At 51.8% G+C, this 22,978-nt stretch overlaps 2 protein-coding genes, 1 long non-coding RNA gene and 2 other non-coding genes across 16 annotated transcripts; 3 read left to right on the forward strand and 2 right to left on the reverse strand.

Moving 5' to 3' along the window:
• The first annotated feature begins 2,015 nt into the window (after positions 1-2,015).
• On the forward strand, positions 2,016-7,186 carry LOC118968164 (uncharacterized). 4 transcript variants are annotated; one of them, XR_012130894.1, is made up of 5 exons: positions 2,016-2,091; positions 2,704-2,927; positions 3,244-3,365; positions 4,779-4,958; positions 6,566-7,186. It is a non-coding gene; the product is annotated as an uncharacterized lncRNA (long non-coding RNA). The 4 variants fall into 4 exon arrangements; XR_012130891.1 differs by having other exon boundaries at positions 2,091-2,206; XR_012130892.1 differs by lacking the exon at positions 2,016-2,091 and adding an exon at positions 2,099-2,515.
• On the forward strand, positions 4,587-4,666 carry LOC118968192 (small nucleolar RNA R38). Its single transcript, XR_005055721.1, has one exon. It is a non-coding gene; the product is annotated as a small nucleolar RNA R38 (small nucleolar RNA).
• On the forward strand, positions 5,084-5,160 carry LOC118968191 (small nucleolar RNA R38). The gene has a single exon (XR_005055720.1). It is a non-coding gene; the product is annotated as a small nucleolar RNA R38 (small nucleolar RNA).
• ST6GALNAC2 (ST6 N-acetylgalactosaminide alpha-2,6-sialyltransferase 2) lies at positions 6,750-22,642 on the reverse strand. 9 transcript variants are annotated; one of them, XM_036997562.2, is made up of 11 exons: positions 19,120-19,714; positions 18,716-18,776; positions 18,427-18,615; positions 15,620-15,712; positions 14,828-14,996; positions 14,320-14,458; positions 12,944-13,047; positions 11,201-11,284; positions 9,835-9,934; positions 9,423-9,531; positions 6,750-8,803 (listed from the first exon to the last, which is right to left on the reverse strand). In XM_036997562.2, the coding sequence occupies exons 1-10, from the start codon at positions 19,318-19,320 to the stop codon at positions 9,430-9,432; spliced, it is 1,242 nt and encodes a 413-aa protein (XP_036853457.2). In that variant the 5' UTR covers positions 19,321-19,714; the 3' UTR covers positions 6,750-8,803; positions 9,423-9,429. The 9 variants fall into 9 exon arrangements, 7 of the variants coding, with proteins under 7 accessions (XP_036853457.2, XP_073092077.1, XP_036853455.2 ...); XM_073235976.1 differs by lacking the exon at positions 11,201-11,284 and having other exon boundaries at positions 19,120-19,722; XM_036997560.2 differs by lacking the exon at positions 9,423-9,531 and having other exon boundaries at positions 6,956-8,803; positions 19,120-19,257.
• LOC140849246 (testis-specific serine/proline-rich protein) lies at positions 11,336-12,937 on the reverse strand (the record flags this gene model as incomplete). The annotated part of the gene is made up of 1 exon (XM_073236219.1): positions 11,336-12,937. A coding segment is annotated over exon 1 (798 nt), but the record flags the coding sequence as incomplete, so codon positions are not given.
• Positions 22,643-22,978: the final 336 nt, after the last annotated feature.

Genomic DNA, 22,978 nt, shown 5'->3' on the forward strand with positions numbered 1-22,978 from the left:
GACTTCACCAGCAATGAGTGCAAATGAAAACACAATATTAATACTTCAGTATCAACAGCTCTGAACCCTTACCTGCTCCTTCAGGAACTCGGATGCACTCTCTGAAATCTTTGCTAGTAATTTCTGGATTGCCTAAACAGTGTACCTGACATGTGCTCAGGCACAAGACCTCTAATTACATTTTGCTCCAGCCTCTTGGCCACCTCCCAGCAACCAGTGACAGCTCCATCCGCTGTGAGCCTGTTGCTGCACCAGGTGCCCTGTCAGGCATGAAAACTACACTGTGGCCTATGGCACAGCAGCCCTTCTCAAGCTGTGAAGAATGGCCCTCACTCCACACTGAGTGGCAACTAGTCTGCATCCCAAGACAGCCCTGCTACAGCCCAGAGCCACACAGGCTTTCACTCATCACCTCCTGCAGCCTCTCAGCTTCACTCTTCCTGCCATAGACCTGGCTCAAAACCGTGGAAAGGGTGCCCCCTTAATCTCATCCCTAACCACCCCTTCAAACACACAAAAATCCCCTTTCCTCTCCTCCCCCACCAATCCAAGGCCCTTATACATAAGATCAATTTACATATCATAGGGTGCATCACAACTTAGTGGTAAAAGCATGGACTCTACAGGCTTGGTTCAAACCTGACTCCCCCAGTTATTAGCTGTGTGAATTTCGGCAAATTACCTAACTAGCGCTTCCATTTCCTATTCTGAAAAATGAGGGTCCTGATATGCATTTCACAGTGCAGTAGCCCAGTTTAAATGAGGTACTGTCTGTGAAGTACTCGAGTGGAGGGCACACAGGAAGTGCTATGAAGCACTTGTTTTGTCTGCAACAGGTCACTTGCCTACACACGAGTAGCTTTGGGCAAATTCCACCCTTAAGAGGTCCTGCTGTACGTCTGCAATGAAAGGAACGTAAATTTGCAGGGAGAGAAACCATTCTTCCTCTCAGTCTTATACAAAACAATTTGTCTTCAAGCGCAATATAGAGAAACTTAAGGGCCAGTTTCACAAGATAGAAGCTAGAGCTAAGCAAGTCAATGATTTCTTACTGAATAGTCACCATGGGCAGAGACAGTGGAATACCAATTAGACACAGTGAGGAAAATGAAAAAGTAAAAACATAATTGAGAGACTTCTCCTGCCTTAAGAAGCATACAATCAAATCAAGGGAGGCAAACATAAATGTGGTAACTTGAAAATAAGCACCTGCAACATATTAACCATATACGAATGCCGCTGAGATCATTGCTAAAGGGTTGATGAGAATGGGCAGAAGGTAATGCATAAAAGGCTTTGTGGCCTTGCAAATTTAAAATAATTTCCAAATAGGTGTAAGTTCTGGCCCTGACGTTAGTTGTTTGGCCTAAATGTTACTTCAAAAACGAAGCCAGTGAGGTTGCATGAAAAATAGCAGAAGCAGCACTGAGTGTTACATTATTCTCTGCTATTCTCCTTTCACTTCTTTTCTTATCAGAATTAAGGCCACTCCTCGGAGACTTGTGCAGCGGGGCCCGCACCCCGGTTCAGGGTAATTCGGGGCAGGCCCGGGCCCGCCGCCTCGGGCGCCCTCTGCCGCCCGCGCCCGGGCCTCACTGCTCTCGCCCCAACTTTTAAAGCAGTGAGCGGGACGTCCAACAATTCCCCGGGAATCTCCCTCCCCTTCACTTACGCAACCTACCACGCCGGACAAACGGCCGGACAAACCCCTCCCCGTCCACGGTAAACTCCACAACGCATCTAAGAACGAATCCGGCCGGGCCTCAGTTTCCTCAGTCGTTCCCCTCATGAGGCCCCTCCAACTTTCTGCGCCCGACCCCCAGTCTCGGCCAAGGACAGTCACTGCCTCAAGTGGACAAACGACTGTGACCGACGCGACCATCCTCCGTTTTCTAATTGCTATGAGTCTTCACAGACCGCCCACCGGGCTCTCTACCGTCCCTGGTGGCGGAACATCTTACCCCCGTCTCCAAGGTTGCGCGGAGGATGCGGCCCCGCCCCCGGGAGCGGGTGTTCGAACGACATTTCCCATCAGCCTTTTCTTAATATCGCGAGAGCTGCGGCGAGACTCTTGAGAAGGCCTGTGCGCAGGTGCGGCCCCCCTTCCTTTCCGAAGCCAACCTCGTGGCTGGTAATTATGGCGTTTACGCCGCCGACCAAGCGCGGCGAGCAGCCTCGGGCTTTAGGCGGTGGTAAGGCTGCGGAGGTAGGAGAACGCGGTCTTCCTTGACACGGCGCTAGGAGTACACTTGGCTTCCCTTTCCTCAGAGTCGAAATGGCGACGATAAATCGGCCTTCCTCCCCAGAGTGGTTGGGAGATTAGCTGAGATACTAGGGAAAACACTTTGCAAATCGGCGCAAGTTTTTATGATTGAAGGGAGTTAAAGCCCACCTTTGTCGTCGAAGGGCCCCTTCTTGGGGAGAGGAGGCCTCCCCGCCTGCGCAGACCCGATCGCTGCGCCACACCGCGTGCGGAGCGGAGCCTCCCCGCCGGTCTCCGGTCTGCCTACGGACGGTGAGAGGCGTGAATGCACGTCCAGAGTGTTAAGCGTCTGAAATTTTGACATCCTCTTGCACAGCCTTGAAGATGGCCTCTTTTTGTTTTTATTTAATTCTGCAGATAGAAATTAGTGGGATTGTAGACTTTGGAAAGCCGTAACTTCACAACGAAGCTTACATGCTCGTTTTTTTTCCTCCCCACAGGCCTTCGACATCTGCAGAGACAGTGAGGCAGGCTTGCAGGTTGAACTCGAAAAGTAATGAACCCTGCAATGAGTAAGGATGGGTATAGGCTGGGCCTAGGTGGTCATCAGAAGTGAGAAAGCCGAGATGGTGTGAAGGCCTGACACATACGGCTGCCGCACACTTTATTCTGAAGTTTGAGTTCAGTACTCTCGACTGCAGGTTGACTCCAACATCCACTTAGGGTAAGAAATGGACCCAGAGCCGGGAAGTGAGGGGAGCCTGCTACGGTGTAATTTGGGGCCACTAGGTGTCACTGTTTGAAACCAAAGTGGTTACCGCTGCCTGCAGGGATGAAAGCGAGACATGGAAGACTAATTTTGGTTGGCTGGGATTTAGAAACGTTTGCCGAAGGTTGTTATCCCTGTAGGAAAGGGATAACTCCTCTTCTGCGAGGAGTTAAGACTCACTGCGGCTCAGCTTTTTAAACACCAGTCTTGAGAATAAACACCTTAAGGTTGTTTCTGTTAGAATGAAGTGCATTATCTATTTCCCTTGCAGATTAAAGGTCTTAACTGTGAGCTTTGAAAAAGTCACCTGAAAACCATCATCTTGAGACGTGTGGTGTAAGCATCTCCATGGTGAAATTTCTATAAATGGGAAGATTTCACAGAAGTACCTAGGTTAGAATACCTTTTTGTATTGGTCTGTTAGGATTTGGGAATGTGTGGGCCTTCCAGGGTTCTCTTGCTGGTCACATGGGGGAATGTTAGTATGGAATTCATTGCTAGGCTCCTTGCCAAGCCGTCTTACACAGTATTTGTTAAAACCCTGTGTGGGTAGGTGTTTTCTTCACTCTGCTGCTGAGTAAATAAAATGAGGTTTAGAGGTCCACTTGCCCAAAGTTACACAACTAAGAACCATAAAAATAATGGCCAGTTGATTTTGGGGGGGGGGAATCATTATTAAGATGTTTCCTCCCAGCTTTATTGAAATGAAATTGAATAACTAGTTACTGAGATGAGAGCTTTGGTTCTCAACTGGGGGTGAAGGGTGCTAACCCCACAGTGCACAAGACAGCCCCTGTGACAGTGACATACCCATAATGTCAGAGCAGACGCTGCAACTGTATTAAATTAACTTGAAAGATCCGAGCTCTAGACTTGGCCTGTGAGCAGGTAACTGCACCAGAGTCTTATTTCTTCAATTGTAAAACAAGGTTAATGCTTTCCAAATTCAGCTATGCATTAGGAACACTTACGGAGTTTTAAAATACATGTCCCTGGAGCCCACCTCCAACCATGGACGATAGTGGCCCTGGAGTGGGGCCTAACAGTCAGGTGTGGCACTCCCAGGAGCTGGGGTGTAGGAAGAATCAGATGATCTGATCTACTTTTAGTTCAGGGATTTTTTATTGCAGCAGGATTACAGTACTGTTTTTAAGTAGTGCTCAGGGCAGATAGGTAACCCCCTATTTAAAAAAAAAGCCACATGCCTGCTCTGCAGATTGTTTTATAAGTAGGTGAGTGGAGGGGAAACAGCCTCGTTGTGGTGTTGCTCTTGGCAATGCATCCCCTTCGTGCTGCTGGCCGTCAGTAGGCTGGCTGAAGGGAATGGTTGGCACTGAGCATCTTACCGACTAGAATATCTGTGCCATACTCGGCTATCAGACGCTTTGTGCCGGGACAGACCCTGTCTTTAGTGTGGCAGGAACTGTCACTGTGTCAGGCCAGTGACACTGGGAACACCTAGGCACTAGATGTAAGCAGTTTTGCCTTTTAGGGAAAGCATATTCTCAAGGTCAAGATAAGAGATCCCATGAGGGAAGTAAAGCAGGATTTGGTAAGAAAGTTTGTGTGTGCTGTAAGTAAATGTTAGTGGTCTGGGCTGGCTGGTAGTGGGAGCTGAGTCTGTGATGATGCAGTTATCCCTGTCTGAAGGCAAAGAAAGGCCTTTGTGTGGATTATGGATGTCTGAAACTCAGTTCCCCAAGTTTGCTTCATGGTAAATTCAGACCTGATTTTAAGAGAGAGCTACTTGAGAGTTACCTATGTATGTCTTGAGTACTTCTATTTTTCCCAATCTCTCTTTGCCAGCTGCTGTCTCAGCCCCTGAGAAAGGCTCCTCCAGAAGAAGACACTAGTGGTGGTGCCGTAGCAGCTACCTGGGACCTAAAGTGGAGTTTTTGTCATGCGTGAAAGCAGTAGACGTTGGGAGCAGGCCTGAGTGGGCTATTTGTTTTGCTTCCCCTGCCTTGGACTTGGGGTTATGCTAAGGTTTGTTTGCTTTGGTAGATGTTTGTAGTGTGTGAGACAGAGTTGAACTGCTTTGTCTGAAACAAGTGAAATAATTCTCCTGTTTGTGAGCTTTGTTTCCATCATAAATGTCCCTGAGGCGCCCCATAAGCCTATGATGGATGGTTAGTTATCCCTGTCTGAAAATCTCAACTGAGGAAAAACAATCTATTCTGAGGCTTAAGGGTTTGACCCTGTGCTTTTAAAAGGTCAGGTTTTATAAAGATTAAATTGGCAGTGCATACCCATCGTGCTGCTGGCCTTCAGTAGGCTGGCTGAAGGGAATGGTCGGCACTGTCTGAGCGTTTCACTGACTAGAATAGCTATGCCATACTCGGCTTTCAGACACTTTGTGCTGGGATAGACCCTGTCTTTAAAATGGCAGAAACTGTCATTGTGTCAGGCCTAGGACATTGGGAACACCTAGGCACTAGATGTAAGCAGTTTTGCCTTTTAGGGAAAGCATACTGTCAAAGTCAAGACTGAGAGATCTCATGAGGGAAGAAGTAAACTAAATAGCTTCCAAAGGGCCCCTGCTGAGACCCAGTCTAGTGCACCCCTCTGCAACTTGGAACCCAGTGGTGCAGCGGCCCCTGCATGTTCTGGGCCCCTTGATTAATGGCTCTGAGGGTACAGGCTGTAAGAGGTGGTAGAAATGGGAAAGTAACCCCTATTTGGTTTATGCTCTTACTCTAGAAAGAAAGAGTGCTTGTCACATATTTCAAGGAAATGAATGCACTCTTTGAAACAGTCGGGAATGTAAAATGTATGCCAGCTGTAGAATTGAGAATGCTTAATTCTGGCCTTTTGCCTCTATACCACATAGTGCCCTTCAGGAAAGGGGGGGTCACACCAGGGAGTTCCTCTGGGGTTGGCTCAGATCCTGTCTGAATGGCATGACTGGCGTGGGGCTGTTCCTTGGGCAGCAGAGGGCTGGCTGGCATGTGAGCAAGAAAGTAGCAAAGTGGTTGTGGGCACAGAGGGTGTCTGGCTTTGTTCCTATTTGAATGCTGGGTTTGAATTGGGCAGACTGCCTTTTTTGTTGAAATTGGGAGGTATGTGTGGGCTGTTTATGTTTAAGGTCACATATTTGTTTGGTTACCAAGAAAGCTATATTTGGGATGAGATTTATGAGCCTGAAAATGGACCCTTGCAGTTTACAGCCTAAAAGTGAAAGTGAAAGTGGGGGGTGGGGTGGGAATCTGCCTCATGGGTGGTGGTTTGCTTCTGAGTAGACTTGACTGTTGTGGGGACCCCAGTGGACCTTTAGGTTTGACTTCAAACGTTTTATACCCAGAGGGGCGTTGAGTATAATTGCAGCCCCTGGCGCTTCGTGGTTGGTCTTTCCTACTTAGACACTCTTCCTTAGAGCGCTTTCTCCTGAAGAGGAGCTGCGGGGCTGAGTTACCTGGGAACCCCACCAGCCTGCACTGAGCACTGTCTCGTTATGCCTTCAGCACCCAGGCCTAAGGATAGGTTAGAATGTGTGCCTCTATGATGGTCCTTTTAGTGTATTCTTTAAATTTAGACTTCAGTCTAGTGTCACTTAGTTGGCTGTTTGATCAAGTGATTCTCCTTCGGTTTTACAGGTTATCTTGCAGTGATGCCAGACGGGATCCGCACAGCCTCTGCCGCTGACTGCTAGTGCCTATGAACTAAACCTGCAAAGGAGGGTCATGTAAGCGTTCTTTACACTTCAGAATAGTCAGCAATAGTAAGTTCATCCCTGAACAGTCTTTGGCCATTGGTGAAATCAGGGTAAAACTAGCCTCATTCAGTTGATGGGGTATAACTCATGTATTGGCAGGACCGCAGTATTGTAATTAACATGTACATGCACTGGGGAGACAAAGGGGAAGCAGATGATCAGCCTAGAAAAAGTGGATTTCCTGTGAAGTCACTGTCTTAGACTTAAATTTTTAAGCACAAATCAAAATAAAAAGTTGACATACTAGCATGGTGGATTTCAGATTGAGACCTACATAAAAACAGCATTTTAGTCTGTGATTAAACACATTGTTACATAGGTGAAAGTTTCAGAGAATAATGATGGGGGTTAACAATTACACAGGATGCCGTCAGGTGTTTCCGGCTTTTCTGTTTGATAGATAAAAGTGAAGTTTTATAGACAAAAATGTGTCAGGGCAATGACCCTAAGAGCACTGCTGGGTTACCAAGGCAATTGGTAATAAAAATGACTTAAGATACTAGCTTCGATTGTTGAACAGTACCGTGTGTTGAGTGTTCTCTCCAGACCAGTTAGTTATTCTATCCAGAGAAACATAACTTGGGACAGCTCAAGACCAAGGGACAGTTTGGTGCTGTCAAGGTAGAGTGACTGAGAGGGCTTGAAGAATGCACTCATAGCCCTTGGCCTAAACCCTGCTCTCAGGCAGCAGAAGGCTATGGTTTCAAGTGACTGCTTGAGCCATTAAAGGCCAAATGTCCATTTTTCAAATGTCCATTTTTAACACATGCCTCTAAATTTCTATAGCAGTACTTTGATTCTGGTGACAGAGTTCGTCCCTCTTGTTAATCATGTTGAACAGGATCAGCCTTCTAAACCACAGAACCAGAGGCCAGGTCCTGGGCCTGGATGAATAGACCAGCCTTAATAGATGCTCCCCTGGGAAGCCTCTTGCCAGCCAGCCTGTGGAGACACCCACCTTTCTCTTGTATAATGTAGCACATGGGACTGTGTGGCCCAGTCCACACTACTTGGAACACTGAATCCCAGGCTGATGGGCCGTATGAGGATGACTGGGTTGGTTGGTTGGTTGAGACTTCTTTCTAATAGAGTCTATATAATCTTGTCAAAGATGAAACTGCCTAAGTCCAAATTGAAGCCATGGTGTGAGGCTGAGGGTTCACTACCTGGTGACATCCTTTTGGTGACAAGGTATTAATACATCTCTGATAGGACTTCCCTCAGAGGCATCCTTCTGTGCAGTTGACCCATCAAATACCAGAACATTCCTGCCACACTAGCCACCCTGTGTGGTGTACTATCCCCAATGCAAACAAAATGGTCACCGTCATTTATGCAGTTAACTTAGTTTCAAATTACCTTCTGTCTGCTGTGCTCCCACTTTGTGGGGCAGAAGTTGGTCATGTTCACAGAGGGAACATGAGGGGTTTGTGTCCTTGAGTTGAATTAGCTTTGGAGTTTGTACTGGACGTGGTAGTGGGAGGATTTTGGCTGCGGAGTGTGCCTGCCTGTTCTGCTGCTTGATGTCTGTTAACCAAAGGGTCTTGAGTCTCTCCATGGACTTCTGAAGTCCCTTGGTTCCAGCTGCTGGCTTTGAGATACTTAGCTTGGAAGTATACCTGCCCTTTGCTGGTACAGGTCATGATCTCATCTAGGGAGTGTTTTCTTCAGTTTTGAAACACCCAGCAGAGCAGTCCATTTTTCCTTGACCAAGGTTGGGATATCTATCTTAAACACAGAAGGAGAATTTTCTTCAATGGTCCATGGAGAAGATGGGGTGTCCCACAATGGACAGGCTTCAGTGACAGCCACAAATCCCCCTCTTAGTCATCTGGAGGGAAGGAGTGGGTTGAGGGGAGTTGGAGCCCCTAAGGGTTGACAGGCAGCTTTGGCCGTTTGAGGGGATGAGGGCCACAGTTGTGCCAGAGCAAAGGGCTTGGGTGCTTCAGAGTCAGCGCTGGTACAGCTGGAGAATGCCAGCCTTGTGCAGGTTCTTCCACAGGGTAGCTTCTAGGGGCAGATCGTGGTTTGCATAGAATATGAGTGGCTGCTTTACTCGTTCAAAATAGTGGTCTGAGAATTTCCAGTAGTTCTCTGTGATGAATCCATAGGCACTAACCTGGATGAAGATAGTATTTATCATGAGTTGGCATTTATTGAGGTACTATGTGCAGACAAATGCGTGTGAGGTGCCATGAATTTAAAAGGTATGCCCACCTCCTTGGGTGCCCTGTGTGAAGGGGTGGACAGACAAGAAGCCTGTGCCAACATCAGCTCTGTGCTCTTTGTACACATTTCCTCACCGCAGCCTTACAGCAATCTTAGGTAGGTATTATCGCCATTTTACCAAATGGGAAAACATGCTCAGAGAGGTAACCAGATACCCTTAGTCACAGCTAGTAAGTGGCTGGGTGGGGTTCTAAACTCAGGTCTGTGACTCCAAAGCCATAACCTTCATTGTTAAGCTCAAGATAGAAGCAAAAGCCCATTACTTCCTGTTTCCTATCCTCACGGTGGCTGTGGTCAGGGGACTCCTACTTTAAAATAGGGAAAAGGTGTAGCATCGGAGTCATGGGTGGCATTTGACTTCCAGCTCTTGTGTTGACTTTAGTGTTGGGTCACTGCCTTTCCTTTAAAACTGCTTCTCAGCTTCTGCTTTCGTGCAGCTCACGGGCAGCACCCCATTGGGCACATGTCCTGTGGTGATGTCAAAGATTTTGATTGTGGTTGCTGCCCACCTCCGATTTAGAAAATCCTCATAAGAGAATGCCCCTGTCCGCTTGTGCTGAGAGGACTGGCTTTCACGAGCAGTTTGATGATGTGCTCCTTAAAGACTGCACAGAGTAGCTGCCGAGGGAAGACGGGGGTGGGAGTGTAAGGCGACGTGGGGCAGGTGGCTGCTGGGGGAAGGGCAGGGCTGGCCCAGTGGCTGACCTCACAGGACCCTGGGTAGTAGGTGGGGAGGAAGGTCAGCAGTGACCCCCTCTCCAGCCCCTTACTGACCAGGCTGCTCTGTACTGGGGAATCCTTGCCCCACAGGATAGAGGCCCAGGTCCCAGGTTTGGAGGCTGACAGCATCATGAGTCACACAAAGTTGCATTCACACATCTACTCTGCTCCTGTGGGCTTGGGAGAAGAAAGACCTCTTACCTGATCACAGGTATGCAAAGCTGTTAGCAGCATGAGGGCCCCAGTGCTAGGCATATATAGGTCTCGAAAACTTGTGTTAATCAACTTTGATTTCAAAAACCTGGAAGCAAAAAGAAGCATTAAAACTCGACAGCGAGGTCCTGAATAGTAGCTTGAAGGTTGTGCCATTACACTTTAAACTGCCAATTCAAACAAGTTGGAAAACTTTAAAAACTTCCACCTTCTACCCCAATCCATTTCTGACTTAGGGGAAAAACCCAAATAAACTAAATGCAAGAAGCTTTGGTTGACATGATAATACCTTAGGGAATGGGAATGGGGTGAAGAACAGGCCATCCAGAGCCGCAGGGGAGATCTTCCCCCTTCTGCTTGCTGGAAGCCTCAACCCAGGTGAACGTACCTTGTCTGCAGCACCCTGCCTTTGCCCCTGGGCTACTGTGTTACCACAATGCCTGTTTTATTTAGCCTGAGACCAAAGTTTCTGTCACCAGACTTTGGCCAAGCAGGAATCGTGTGTGAGGGGCAGGAGTGCCTGGGTCCTGTGGCTGGAGTCACTGGCTAGATGGTTCATGTGTGTGCGTGGGCACATGTACTGGAAGACAGTCCAAAAGTGAGGCCACAGTATGATCACAGTACTGTCCTCAGCCCAGGATTCACATCTAAGCTGGCCTCTGAGCCTGGTACCTTCCTCTGTTGAAAGGGGCTGTAGCTGTCCCGTGTCAAGTTTGCTTTCCGAGGCCCACTTGCCACCCTTCTTCACCTGTGCTCTCTTGGGATGCTAGCCTTTGTGGGGATAGGTGCAGCAGGGCTTCTCAACTGTGGCGCTGCTGATGTTGTGGGCCAGGTAATTCTCTGTGTTAGGGAGTGGTCCCCATGCATTGTAAGACTTAAGCATCCCTGGCCTCTGCCCACTAGTGCACTTGGACTTGCTTAGAGACAACCAAAATGTCTCCAGACAGGAACAAATGAACCCTTCCCCACTCGTGTGGAGGACCATGGGTAGGAAGGACGTGTGACCAGGCTTCTCCTGTGCCCACCTTTGGCTGCTGTATTGGGCCTACAGATGATGACCACTGCTTCTACCAGCCTGTTAGACCTATGCCTTGTGATATCCCCATATACAATCTATGCCTTGGTAAATACCCCCAGTAACTAAACCTGAGTTCTCCTCCCCTGCTGTCCATTTGCCTGTTAACCCTAATGGAATACCACCTCCATCCGATTAAAAGTAGTAAATCAGGCAACATAAGGTGCCTGGCACCAGACATGGTGCTCACTACAGGCTGGCTCTGCTATTGGTTACAATGTGTGGGGTAGGTGTGGGTGGGTATAGAAGGGGAGCTATTCTTCCCGGCCTCCCACTTACCTCTCTGTCAGGTAGCTGATGAAGTCTGGATGTAGAAGCTTGAATTTACTAGCAGAGGCTTCTGGTCCAAAGTAGGTCTGAGGCCTAGGACCCACGGAAGAGGTGAACAGAGGGGACAGAGCCGCCTGTGCCTTCGTGTTGTACGGGAGGAAACGAGGAGAGGGGGAAAGCCCTGGGGCGGCGGTGCTGGGCCGTCCGGTAGGGACGGGGCTGGGCATAGTGGCGGGAGAAGGGGGTGTAGAAGGTGGCAGGCAGCAAGGTGGGGACCACATGCGGCTTCCCGCTCACCAGGACCTCGGTGGGTGGGGTGTAGGTGAGCGAGGAGGGGGGCGTGAACAGAGCAGGAGGGGTGGGGTAGGAGCAGTTGCCGTGGGGGGGGGGGGGGGGGGGGGGGAGGAGAGGAAAGTAGAGAGAGTCCGGGGGAACTGGGCGCTGGTGGGCTGGGCAGGGGGAGGTGCAAGGGAAGCACTGGCTCTGGGGGAGAGGTGATGTAGGGGGCTGGAAGAAGGGGGGCTCCTTCAGGAAGCGGGACACATATGGGGCGATGTAGGAAGGGATGCCCCTAGTAGGTCCGATGTAGGAGGGTGACTTGGTGAGAGGCACAGGGGGAGTTTGGGAAGCGTTTCGAGAAACGAATTTTAAGCCCGATTTGGAGGTGGGAGGAGTGGCCTGGGCAGATCGTTGAGGCACATGCTGGATGTGAGGGCTGGGGGTCAGGGAGGAGGCCCGGGAAGAGGGCTGTGAGGCATTTGGGGTGGGGTGCTGAGAGAGGGTGGGGGACGAGGGCCCCTGGCTCGGGGAGGGGGAAGGGGCCGAGCCACCAGAGCTGGAGGGGGGCTGCTGGATCTCCACAGACCCAGACCGGGACTGGGTAGGGGACTGTATAGGGGACAGGGTAGGGGATGGAATTGGGGAAATGGAGGGGGAGCTCATTGGTGGCAGGAAGGCTTATCTGCGTGGTGTTTCTGAGCCCACCCCCTCAGGAGCCCAGCGCTGCCTGCATCACAAAGCCCACCCTCAGCAGCACCTGCAGCAGCCTAAGCGATTGTTGGGTCATCACAGGCAGGGGTGGGGCCAGTGGCCTCTGAGACCTTAAGAACCCCTGAGGTCCACCACGGAGGCTTCTCTCCAGAGTGGTTGAGATGTCTTGGGAGCACTGAGGAGAGCTGGCTGCAGGGTGGCGGTCTGCTACAGACCAGATCTTAGGGACAGGAAATTATCTCAGCACCACAGGGAGAAGGTTCAGTGGTTCAAAAGCACGGGACACAGGCCTGCTGCCCAGGAAGGTGGGGAAGAACAAACAGAGTGCCCTTTGTTCCCACTTCTCAGGACTTGGGCCCACGTCACCTGCTCTCTCATTTCGTGAACCACAGGCCTGGGAGGGTGCCCACCAGGACAAGTGGCATGGATACTGGCCCCTGCTCTTGGTGTCCAGACACAGTGGGCTCAACAGGACAGCAAGCCCAGCTGGGTGGCTGGGCTGGTTATGGAGACAGCAGCCCAGAGCTGAGGAGCCAGGCCTGCCTGCTCCATTAAAAAAAAAATGGCCCCTCAAGCCTATAGTTCTCCCTGCCAGGATCCTGAGGACCAGTAGGGTGACCTGGGTTTTCCTAGTGCACTGTTGAATTCCTGGGAATTTTCTCACTGCCTTCAGCCACCTTTCCACCTGGAGGTGGGCCCAGGGGCAAGGGGGAGATGGCTGCATCGCGGTTAACCATGCCCTGTCCCCACATGGCTGCTCACCTGTCCCCTTTATCAGGGCCCTCTGGGACGGGCTCACCGAGAATGGCTGACCTCAGCATCACATAGTCACGGATGTCTGAGGGGATGAAGATGTAACGCAGGTCCTGTTGGGACAACAGACAGTTGAGTCCTGATGGGTGTGAGACCACTTCTAGCTCCTGCCTGATTCCTAATCACAGGTACCGTGGTGGTTTCAATACACGATCACAAAGCCTTTGATAACTCCCTCAAGAGGTGAAGCTTGTCATCCCTTTGAGTGTGGGCTGGACTTAATGACTAATGATAGAATTTTTCTAATGAATAGAAAAAAGAAGTGACAGTGTGAGACTTTGCAGACAGGGTCATAAAAGGCACTGCAGCTTCCTTGGTGTCTGGGGTCACTTGCTGTGGGTGAGGGTAGTTGCTGTGTCATGAGGAACTCGGGGGGGCCTGTAGAGGGGCCATTGTGCAAAGGCCTGTGAAGGAACCATCTTGACTCCCGCCCGTTGAGACTTGCAGTGACTGCAGGCCCTCCCATCCTGACCACAACCACCTAAGAAACCCTGAGCCAGAACCACCCTGTCAAGCAGCTCCCAAATTCCTGGTCACCTGAAACTATAAGATAATAAATAAGTGTTTATTGTTTAACATTACTAAGTTTTGGGGTCTTTTTGTTATATAGCAAGGGGGAACTCATACAGGTCCTGTGGCCACACCAGAAACCAAGCCATCGCATATTGTGTATCGTGAACTAAGGGTCTAGTGTGATACCTGGCACTGCTGGTCAGGAAAAAGCATGGAAACAACCCAGTCCTTGAGCACCATGGGGGATCTCCTGCACGTGGCACATGTGGCCCTTGAGGGGAACTGGGTGTGGCCGGATGAGCCTGAAGGCAGTGGATGGGCTCAGGTTCCAGCTCCCCTGCCCCTACCTGTGATGGGCCTGCGGTTGCCTCTGTGAAGCCCAGCCTCCAGCACGGCTGCTGTGGGGCCTTGGGCCGAGCACATCACCACTCTCGGACAGCGGGGGGAAATGGGAGCAACTGTAGCACCTGAGTCAGAGCGGCCTAGGTTTGGTGACTAGCTGGGTGGTGGCCTTGGACACACTGCCGTCTGGGAATGGGCTGCTGTGACGACCAGGCATCTCAATAAATACCCTTCACCTGTGTGTGGTGTGAGCTCCGTGGGATCTGATGGTGAATTTTGCCCTTAGTATCACCAGTAAAATGGGGCTGATGTGGCACATGTGAAGTGCCTGGCACCCTGTAAGCTTTTGGTAAGCATTAGCCACTCCAGAGGAGGCCCGTGCTGCCTGAAGTCGCGTGGCGCCCCCACCGCGGGGTTTCAGGAACAGGGGCACCGACTGTCAACGACAGGGCATGCCCATCATAGCCTACCTGTCCTTGTGGCACAGAGGTGAAGCCGAGGTTCCAGTAGGAGATGAGGGAGTTCTTCATCGTATTCACAGTGAAACCGTAGAAGGAGATCTTGGTACCGACATCATTCTCAAAGCCTTTGATCACAGCACCATTGAGTCTGGTCCGAACAGAGGCCCATCAGCCTCCTCGTAGTTCCGCCCTGCTGTTTCCGCGTCCATCCGCCACACTGGCCCCCATGGCTCTACAGACCACTCCCTCTGCCCAGAGCAGCACCAGCGCCAGGTTGCCAGCCCCGTCCCCACTCCTCCAGACCTCAAGAGGTGCCCTGTGAAATGGCACGTCTGGCCCTGGCATCTTCCAGGTCCCGTTGGCATGTGGCCCTGCGTGGGGTGTGTGCACGTGCCTTTGTGTTCTCCTGTCTGCCCGCTACCGCTGACCAGCGCCCTCACCAGCAACTAGGGGCTGGCTGGGGACCCACTCCACCCAGCTCCTCTCCCATCTCTCTCCTGGCCCCTGTCCTGCATACCTGAACACATAGTCATGGGCATCGATGTTCAAACCCTGGCCGGAACCATTCAGAATGCCTCCGTTACCCACCACCGCACACCGAATGCAGCCCCGAAGCGGCGGCCTGGAAGCCGCAAACAGCCGGGCGCTCTCAGAGCCATTCAGGAGGCTCAGGGTGGAGGTGATGGCTGTGGGTGCAGACAAGGTGTGAGGCTGTGAGGAGGGCTGTGCGGTGGGTCATCAGGGCCTTCCCAGGCCTGTTGCTGCCACCCCACCCGCTTGAGCCATGGCCCCAGCCCCTCCAAGAGGCACAGAGGTGGAGGAGAGTGAAATGTCAGAGGGGCCCTGAGATGAGAACCAACAGGATGGAGGGGGAGGGGGGTTTCACTGTGCCCGCGATCACCTCAAGAACTGGAATGACTAGTCCTCTCCAGACTGTGTATATGCAAAATAAAATAATCTGAGGGCTACGGGAGCAGGGAGGGGCAGATTTAACGTGGGCGGTTTGCCACACTAGCAACCATCAGCAGGCTGTGAGCCACAGCCCTGTCCTCGGCCACCTTCAGACCCTGGCATCTTTCATGCCAGGGAGACTCGAGGATGTTGAGAGCTGATGGGTGGGCAGCCACACCCTGCTGGCCCTGTGATGCCTGAAGGGGAGTGCAGTGCAGCTGGTGGCCGGCCCTGGGAGGAAAGGGGTATGGGTAGGTGGGGGGCCTCCACCAGTGCTGGGAGGGCAGGGAGGCCTGGCTGCACCAGGACCAAAGCAGAAGGAAGGGTCAGCCGAGGCCAGAGGTCTGGGTGGGGTTACCTTGGCGCGAGAGCCCCTGCCAGCCATAGGGGGCTTTGTGCTGGCTCAGGCTGTCCCAGAGGTCCTGGGTGAAGAGAGCCCCTGACAGCAGCACTGGAGTGGAGAGATTGAACACGTCCTGAAAGTGGTGGTGCCGCTGGATGGCAAGATGAAGAGGGCGTGGGCAGGGCCAGCTCTGTGGGTGAGGTGATAACGGGGCTGGGGTGGGGTGGTATCCTTCCCAGGAGCCCACAGACCCTGGGAGGGTTGGAAGAAGAGCTGCCCTTCCCCCTCCAGACTTGGGCCACCCCTTGACCTGTAGGCTGAGCTGGCCTGTGTGGCAGCCCAGTGGGGGCTAGAGCTTTCTGGGTTCACCTTGCCCAGCCCCTTCCCTCCAGGATGGTACATGATGCCACATCTCTGGGACCTGCAAGCGCTGGCTTCCTACTCCTTCACCTCACACTTGGAAACCTTGGGGGCATTTTTCCAAGAAGGGGTATGATGACCTGCCTGCCCTCTAGTAGAGGAGTTCCAGCCTGAGCTTTTTGCAATCCCTCAGACTGGACCCAAATCCTCCTCTGGCAGCCGTTGCTGGAAGATGCATGTGGGACGGCTGCGAGAAGATAATGATCATCTTTCTTCCAGTTGGTACCTGGAATTCTGTCTCCCCAAATTTTGTGCCAGTTGTGTCCTTCCAAAATTCACATCTGCCCAGAACCTCAAAATGTGACCTTAATTGATAACGGACTTTGCAGCTAGTTGACTTAGCTTTGAAATTAGTTAAGATGAGGTCCTACTATATCACAGTGGGCCCTAAGTTCAATGACTGGATGTCCTTCCAGCCACCAGAAGCTTGAAGAGGCAGGCAGGATCCTCCCCTGGAAATTTTAAGGGAGTGAGGCCCTGCTGACACCTTCATTTTGAACCTCTGGCCTCCAGAACTGTGGAAGAATCTATTTCTTTTTTTAAGCCAGCCAGAGTGATCATTCTGGCAGCCCGAGGAAATCATACTGTGCCTCCACACGCAGGGGCCTCCAGGGCAGGTGAGGCACTGAGCGCCTAGGCCCCAGGCCCGTCTGCCTGCAGCCTGCAATGTCAGAGTCCCACGCAGCTTTGGCCTAGGTGGGCCCACTCTTCCCACGGAAGGGTCTCTTTCATTAAGCCACCGGTTTGATCAAAGGACGATGCAGTAAAGAGCTACACAGTCATTTCTATTGTAATGTGACATACGGGTGTTTGAAAACAAATGCTATGCAAAACTACGGTCAAAGCCTCAGGGCTTTTGGCAAAACAGAATCGGTGGCAGGACACTCAAAAGCTTTGTCAGTGATGCATGAAACGAGGAACTTAATAAAGATGGAAGCACAGCCTTATACACGTTCAGTGGTTAGGAAATACGCATGTTACTATTAAAGATACGGTATTTGACCTCGGAAAAGACTTGATGTTTGCTTGTGGAAGTGGGCACTGAAAGGGTAGCAGCTCGTGAGTTATTGTGAGGTGTTGGAAAGGGTTAGTTGGAACAGGGTGGATAGCTGACATGTGCATGTGTGTGCCTTTTCTGTATTCCTTTGTGGCGACCTTTGGTTGGGTGTGGTTTCCTGCATTTAACTTAGTGTTCTTGCTGATAAAATCACTCATAAGCAAACACAGAATTTGTGTTACACTCAAATTGTTTCTGAAGCTATCAGTCTTGTTGGAAAAAATTCACACTTTCAGAGCCCGCGTTAGAACAGAATGGACTGTACTAGTTTCATTACTATTTAGTTCATCACAGGGATGTTTTCCAAGATAAAAATCTTTAGGTCTCAGCATCAGGAAAGGCTGTGTTTCACTTGGGCAGCTGGCTGGCTTTTATCTCATGGACATGGTGGGAAAGTCCTTCTTCACTGCAGCTACCAGGAAGCTCAGAGCCAGATATATAGTCTGTCTCTTATATCTTGTGGTACCTTTTTCATGTACTTATCTGATATTGTCTTTTTTTCCTACCTTTTCTTTTTCTCTACCTGTTTCCTCATTTTACTCCATTTTATGTTTTGTCTTATTATATGTATCCAACAGCCACCTCAAGTCTTTTTTAAAACCAGGTGGGGATATATGTCAGTGAGCTCAAGCAACTCAAGGTGGAAAGGACTTCAGGAAACATAAAGATGATCTGGCCAAGCACCCATAGGATGCTTGAGGCCTCTCCTCAGCCTTCTGGCCAAGTGTCCACCAGCCACTATTCTCAAGAAGGGGTCCCTGTCACCTGCCCAGGGTCACATGCTCTGTCTCTGAACAGCTCAGCTGTCCGTTAAGTCTTGCATGCAGGGAAGTCTTTCTTCCTGAGGCCTCAGTTGGCAAGTTTCAGTTCGGTTTCCTGGGCATTGAAAATAACCCTTAACCCCGAATTAAGCCACAATGACACAATCATTACCCTGCTCAGCTGTAGCATATCGGCGGGGAAGGGGGTGAGGAGACGGCATTGAGCAGTGGTTCAGAGCCAGGCTCTGGGTCAAAGCAAAGGCTCAAATCCCAGTACCACCCCTTCTCCCTGAGTGACCCTGAGCAAGATTCTTGACCTCCTTGCCTCATTTTTGTCACCTGTAAAAGCTACCGAACAGGGACGCCTTGAGGCTCTGTGAGAGAATGCAGGTAAAGTGCTTGAGGCAATGCTTCAGCCCAGTCCCCAGGGACGGGTAGTTCCTGAGGAGTGTCTGAAAAGCTCTCAAATTCTCTAGACAAAGGTGGAGCCTCTTCCCAGAGCTTGGTGTTCCCTCCATGGGGAGCAGTTTAAATGTGACTTTTACAGTAAAAAGACATTTTGAGAAGGAGAATATAAAACTCACAGGCCTTTGGAAGATAAATCACAAGACTTCCAAGAACTTTGCAGCTGGCTGTACTGCTGGGGTACATTCTGATTGATTCCTCCTTCTCTGCTACTGTGGTATAGGGAACACTGGTGGCCAGGTCTGAGAAGCCCCAACTGGCTGGCTGCTCAGCTCCGTGCTTCACACTTGAGGGACTCCACGGCGCTCCTGCCCAGCAGGCTCCTGTTTTCATTTGCTCTTCTTTTTCCCCTCCTCCCCACTGATTTGAGGATGCTCAAAACTGCCACAGAATAGCTGATCACTGTACCTTTCCTGCACCAGAATTCGATGTCGTGAATCCAAAGAATGCTCCAGGTGATGTGGTGTTCCTGGGGGAGAAGGCAGAAGTAAAGCAGGGGTCTTACCTGCCCCTTGGAACTTTCTGACTGTCAGGGTTAAAGGTGTCATTCCTCTGACCCTTCTGTTTCTGTGTTCTGATTCTTGCCCATGTCTCTCTCTTTAGACACAAAAAATACTATCACATCATATTCTGTCTCAGTTGTATAAACCCAGATTCAGGAAACCTTGTGGTAAGCAGCAAAAATGTGGAATTTATAGGAACAGTGATAGGTTGGTTAAATGATGAAAATGTAGACAAGGAAAGCTTTCCAGCACCCTCAAATTCCAACCATCTGTGGGATCTCCCACAGACAGGAATTGGGACCCAGATACCTTGGGCCCTTTCTCCTTGGAGTGGGTCATCTTGCCACTCCTGGCTTCTGGCCTGTGGGTTCTTGTGAGGGGCATGAGCCTGCACTCTGACCCCCTAGGTTCATACCCATGATCTTGGGAAGTTACCGACCTCAGAATCTCAGTCTCTGCGCCTGTACAGTAGGGATAATCACAGAGATATGACTGATCATCATAGTACATATCCAATGGTTGGGATGTTCAGAACATCTATGTTATCTCATATAAAAAGTATGCTCTAAATCAGCTATTGTTACCCAAGGATGAAGGGAAAGGACCTTGTTGTGAGAGTGCCCCTCTGGAAGGAGCTAAGGGTCTGTTAACCCACCCCCACCTTTCAGGGCACAGGGCAAACAGAAAGGAAGGAATAGGGGCTCTTGCCCATTCAGGGTGTCAGGCTTTTCCCAGACTTCTGCCCTCTCCCCAGCAGCCACAAGGGAACAGGTGGGCCGGATTTTGGGTAGACAGTTTGTAAGGGAACAAAGGCCTCTTGTCACTTGCTTCCAGGTGCTGAGACGGCTGAGTCACACGGGAGCTTGTGACCTGCGCCCTTCAGGTTTCAGCCAGACCTTGGGGGGGCAGGCCAGGAAGAACAGTGTTGATCCCTTCCCCCATCCCTCCCTCCCTGCTCTGTCTGGCCACCTGTCTACCTAGTAATCCTGTAGTTCCTTGACTGAAGCACAGTAGGACTCCCTTTGAGGAGAAACTGGGGTCTGGTGCTCTGTCCAGGCAGCAGTGAACAACGGCAGGAAGCCTTTGAAGAACACACATGCCCAGGCCCCACCCCAGGATTCTGATCCAATTGGTCTGCACCCATCCCTGGTGATCCCTGTGCTGCCTTGCTTGAGAACCAAATGGAGGAACTTAGCAGGGCAGAATAGAGGCAGGAGGGAGAAAGCTGCCAGGGAGGTGATGGAGAGTCCCCCCAGTTCAGTTCTGCTGAACATCCCCCAGCCTCAGGGAGGCCTGCTCATCTCCAGAGCACCCCTCAGCACTCAATGATACCTCCCAGCCCCTCTGTCTTAGGAAATCAAGGGCTTCTAGACACCTACTGAGCCTAGGAGTGGGGAGAGACCAGGCCACCTCTGCCCCTCTGGGAAGTTTCACCAGTCCAAAAAGAAATAAACACAATGTACAGTAATCCCCCCAGTTCTCAGGGGATATGTCTTAAGACCCCCCAAGTGTATGCCTGAAACCACAGATAGAGCTAAACCCTCTATGTACTATTTTTTCCTATACATATATACCTGTAATAAATAAATAAAACAATTGAATATGTACATGATATTCATAATAATCATACATTTATATGGATATGTAATAATTATATTTTTATGTATATACATGAGTTTATAGAAATAAATCATAGCTCATTTTTAAATTAGGCACAGTAAGATTAACAATCACTATCTTACTGTACTGGGCTCATCTTACGCTGTGACATGACAAAATGCCTAAGTGAGGAGATGAAGTGAGGTGAACGAGGTAGGCCTTGTGACTTAGCCTCAGGCTGCTACTGACCTTAGGACTATGTGTCAAAAGGAGCATCGTCTGCTTTCGGGTTGTGGCTGACCTCGAGGTAAGTGAAACCGCAGAAAACAAGACTGTGGATCAGTGATGTACCACTGTGGTATGTTTTTCGTAAATCTTAGGAATTCTTGACCCTAAAATGTCCTTTCTTTTACAAACTAATGCTGAAAAGTCGTGGCAACTGGCGTCCTATATGTATTCTCAACCCCTCCTCCATAAAAAAATCTTTTCTTTTTGTAAGGCTAGAAATCCCCATGCCTGAGAACTACTGACGCAGAGCCTTCGTGGGTAAATTCCCGGGCTGGATTCCACTCTCACGTGCAATGAGAGCCCCCGCCTTAGGCGCGGCAGGTCGGGTCCCGGCGCCCTTCTGCCCTGGACTCTCCACTGCGGCCAAGTCCGTTTTTGCTCCGCAGTTGGCGGGGTCGCACAGCCTGCTCTCCCCGCCCAGAACATCCTGCCCCCCACCCTGCTTCTCCGGGCATTCAGTATCCACTTCCTGGTATTTAGGAAGTGGATAGGGTTTAGCTACAGGGTAAATACCACGCAAACAACAAGAAAAGGAACAGGTTCTTGGGTTGTAGTAGATCTTTAAAAGATTAAAGATCTTTAAAAAAGAGCTTTGTTGAGGTGTAAGGGATGTTCAGCAAACCTCATATTTAAGGTTTTATTAGATACTTTGAAAGGATGTTTAAATGTATTTTAAAGCATCTTTACGTGAAATTGACAAGGATCCCTTTTCTTAATGCCTTCAATCCTTCAGTCTGGCTCCCCCTGCAATTTCTGACTACAAGGAGGTTAGTACCTTCAGGCATCACCTGCTACAGCCCTTTGTCCCAAAGGGACTGGACTTAATCCGTTTCACATTGAAAGTGTGCAAACCTGTTTCAGGTTGTTGTGCCGACCTCAGACGTCGTTTGATCCTGTTTGCGGAGAGCTGATGCTCATTTTCCTTTCATCCTATTCTGCCTGCGGCGAGGTTTAGGGAGGGGTGCGCAGGTGGGAACGCGCTGGGGAGGGAAAGCTGGGCCTACAGGCCGCTCCGCGATGCTGGGAGCCCCCTTGCGGCCTCCCAAACCAGACTGGGGGCACAGCTCGGGCCGCCCTCCAGGGGTAAAAACTCGATCCTTTCGGGGCTTCCTTAATACTCAACTGGAACCATCACCTCCCAAAGGCGGACTCGCGGGTTTCTCCTGCGAACGAAGGTGCCCGAGCGAGCGGGAGTTGCGGGGCGCAGGCGAGGGCAGCTCGCCCTGAGCGCGGCGGAGTCGCCCCGGCTCCCGCGGAGCCCGCCCCGCGCCGGGCGCCGCTTATCAGCATGAAAAGCGCGCGGCCGGGAGCCGGGAGCCGGGCCCGGCGCGGGCAGGGCGGCGGCGCGGGGCGGGACGGCGGCCCGCCATAGCCTGGCCGGAGACCCCGGCAAAGTTGGAACTGGGACACTGGAGTCCCTACCCCGAAAGTAGAGTCTGAAAACTGACGTGACCGAGGGCGAGTTGCCGACTATTATCGGACTCCGGCGACCCAGCCGCGCCTGACGCTAGAAGGCGTTTCTGCGCAGGGCCCGAGGGACCGGCCCGCCAGGCGGGAGGAGCGGACCGCGGGCGCGCAGGCGGGGCGCCCTCGGACCTCCAGAGGCTGTGGGACCGGAGGGCGCGACTCCAACGCCGGGCTGAGGCTCTGGGGACGAAGGGCCGCAGCCCGCGTCCCCTCCCGCTGGTCTCGCGCCGCAGCCCCTACCTGGCTCTGGAGCGGGGCCCCGGGTACGGCTCCACCGCCGAGGAGTACAGGGCGAGCAGGATCCCGGAGCAGGCGGCCGCGAGCAGGAGCAGCAGCCAGAAGAGCCGGCCGCGCGGGAGCCCCATGCAGCCCGGCCGCGGGCGCCCCGTCCGTCGCCGTCCCCGGGGGAGAGGAGAGGCCGGGCTGAGCTGGGCTGCACTCCTGGAGGCGGCCGCCTGCCCCGCCTGCCCCGCCCGGCCCTGCCCTCCCTCTGCTCCCGCGGCGCCTCCCCGGGGCCCGGCCCCACCACCCGCCGCCGCCGCCGCACCCTGGGGCTGCGCAGGGGGTCCGGAGGCGGAACTGTCCCGCGGGCTCCCGGAGATGCCCGCACCCCCTGTCCCCTCCCTGCCGCTGCCCTCTGCCCGGGGCACTCGGCCAGCCGGCGCTCCCGCCGAGCTCCAGCCTGGGCCCAGCCTCGGGTCCTTCCAGATGTGCAGGCGACGTGAGGGTGGGCTCCCCAGAGTAGCTGAGGGGGTGTGGGGGGCCGCGGAGCAAACCCGGACTGCTCGGACCGGACAGGAGGTGGAGGGGCTGA

Source organism: Manis javanica, chromosome 4 (genome assembly GCF_040802235.1).
Source record: "Manis javanica isolate MJ-LG chromosome 4, MJ_LKY, whole genome shotgun sequence".
NCBI lineage: Eukaryota > Metazoa > Chordata > Mammalia > Pholidota > Manidae > Manis > Manis javanica.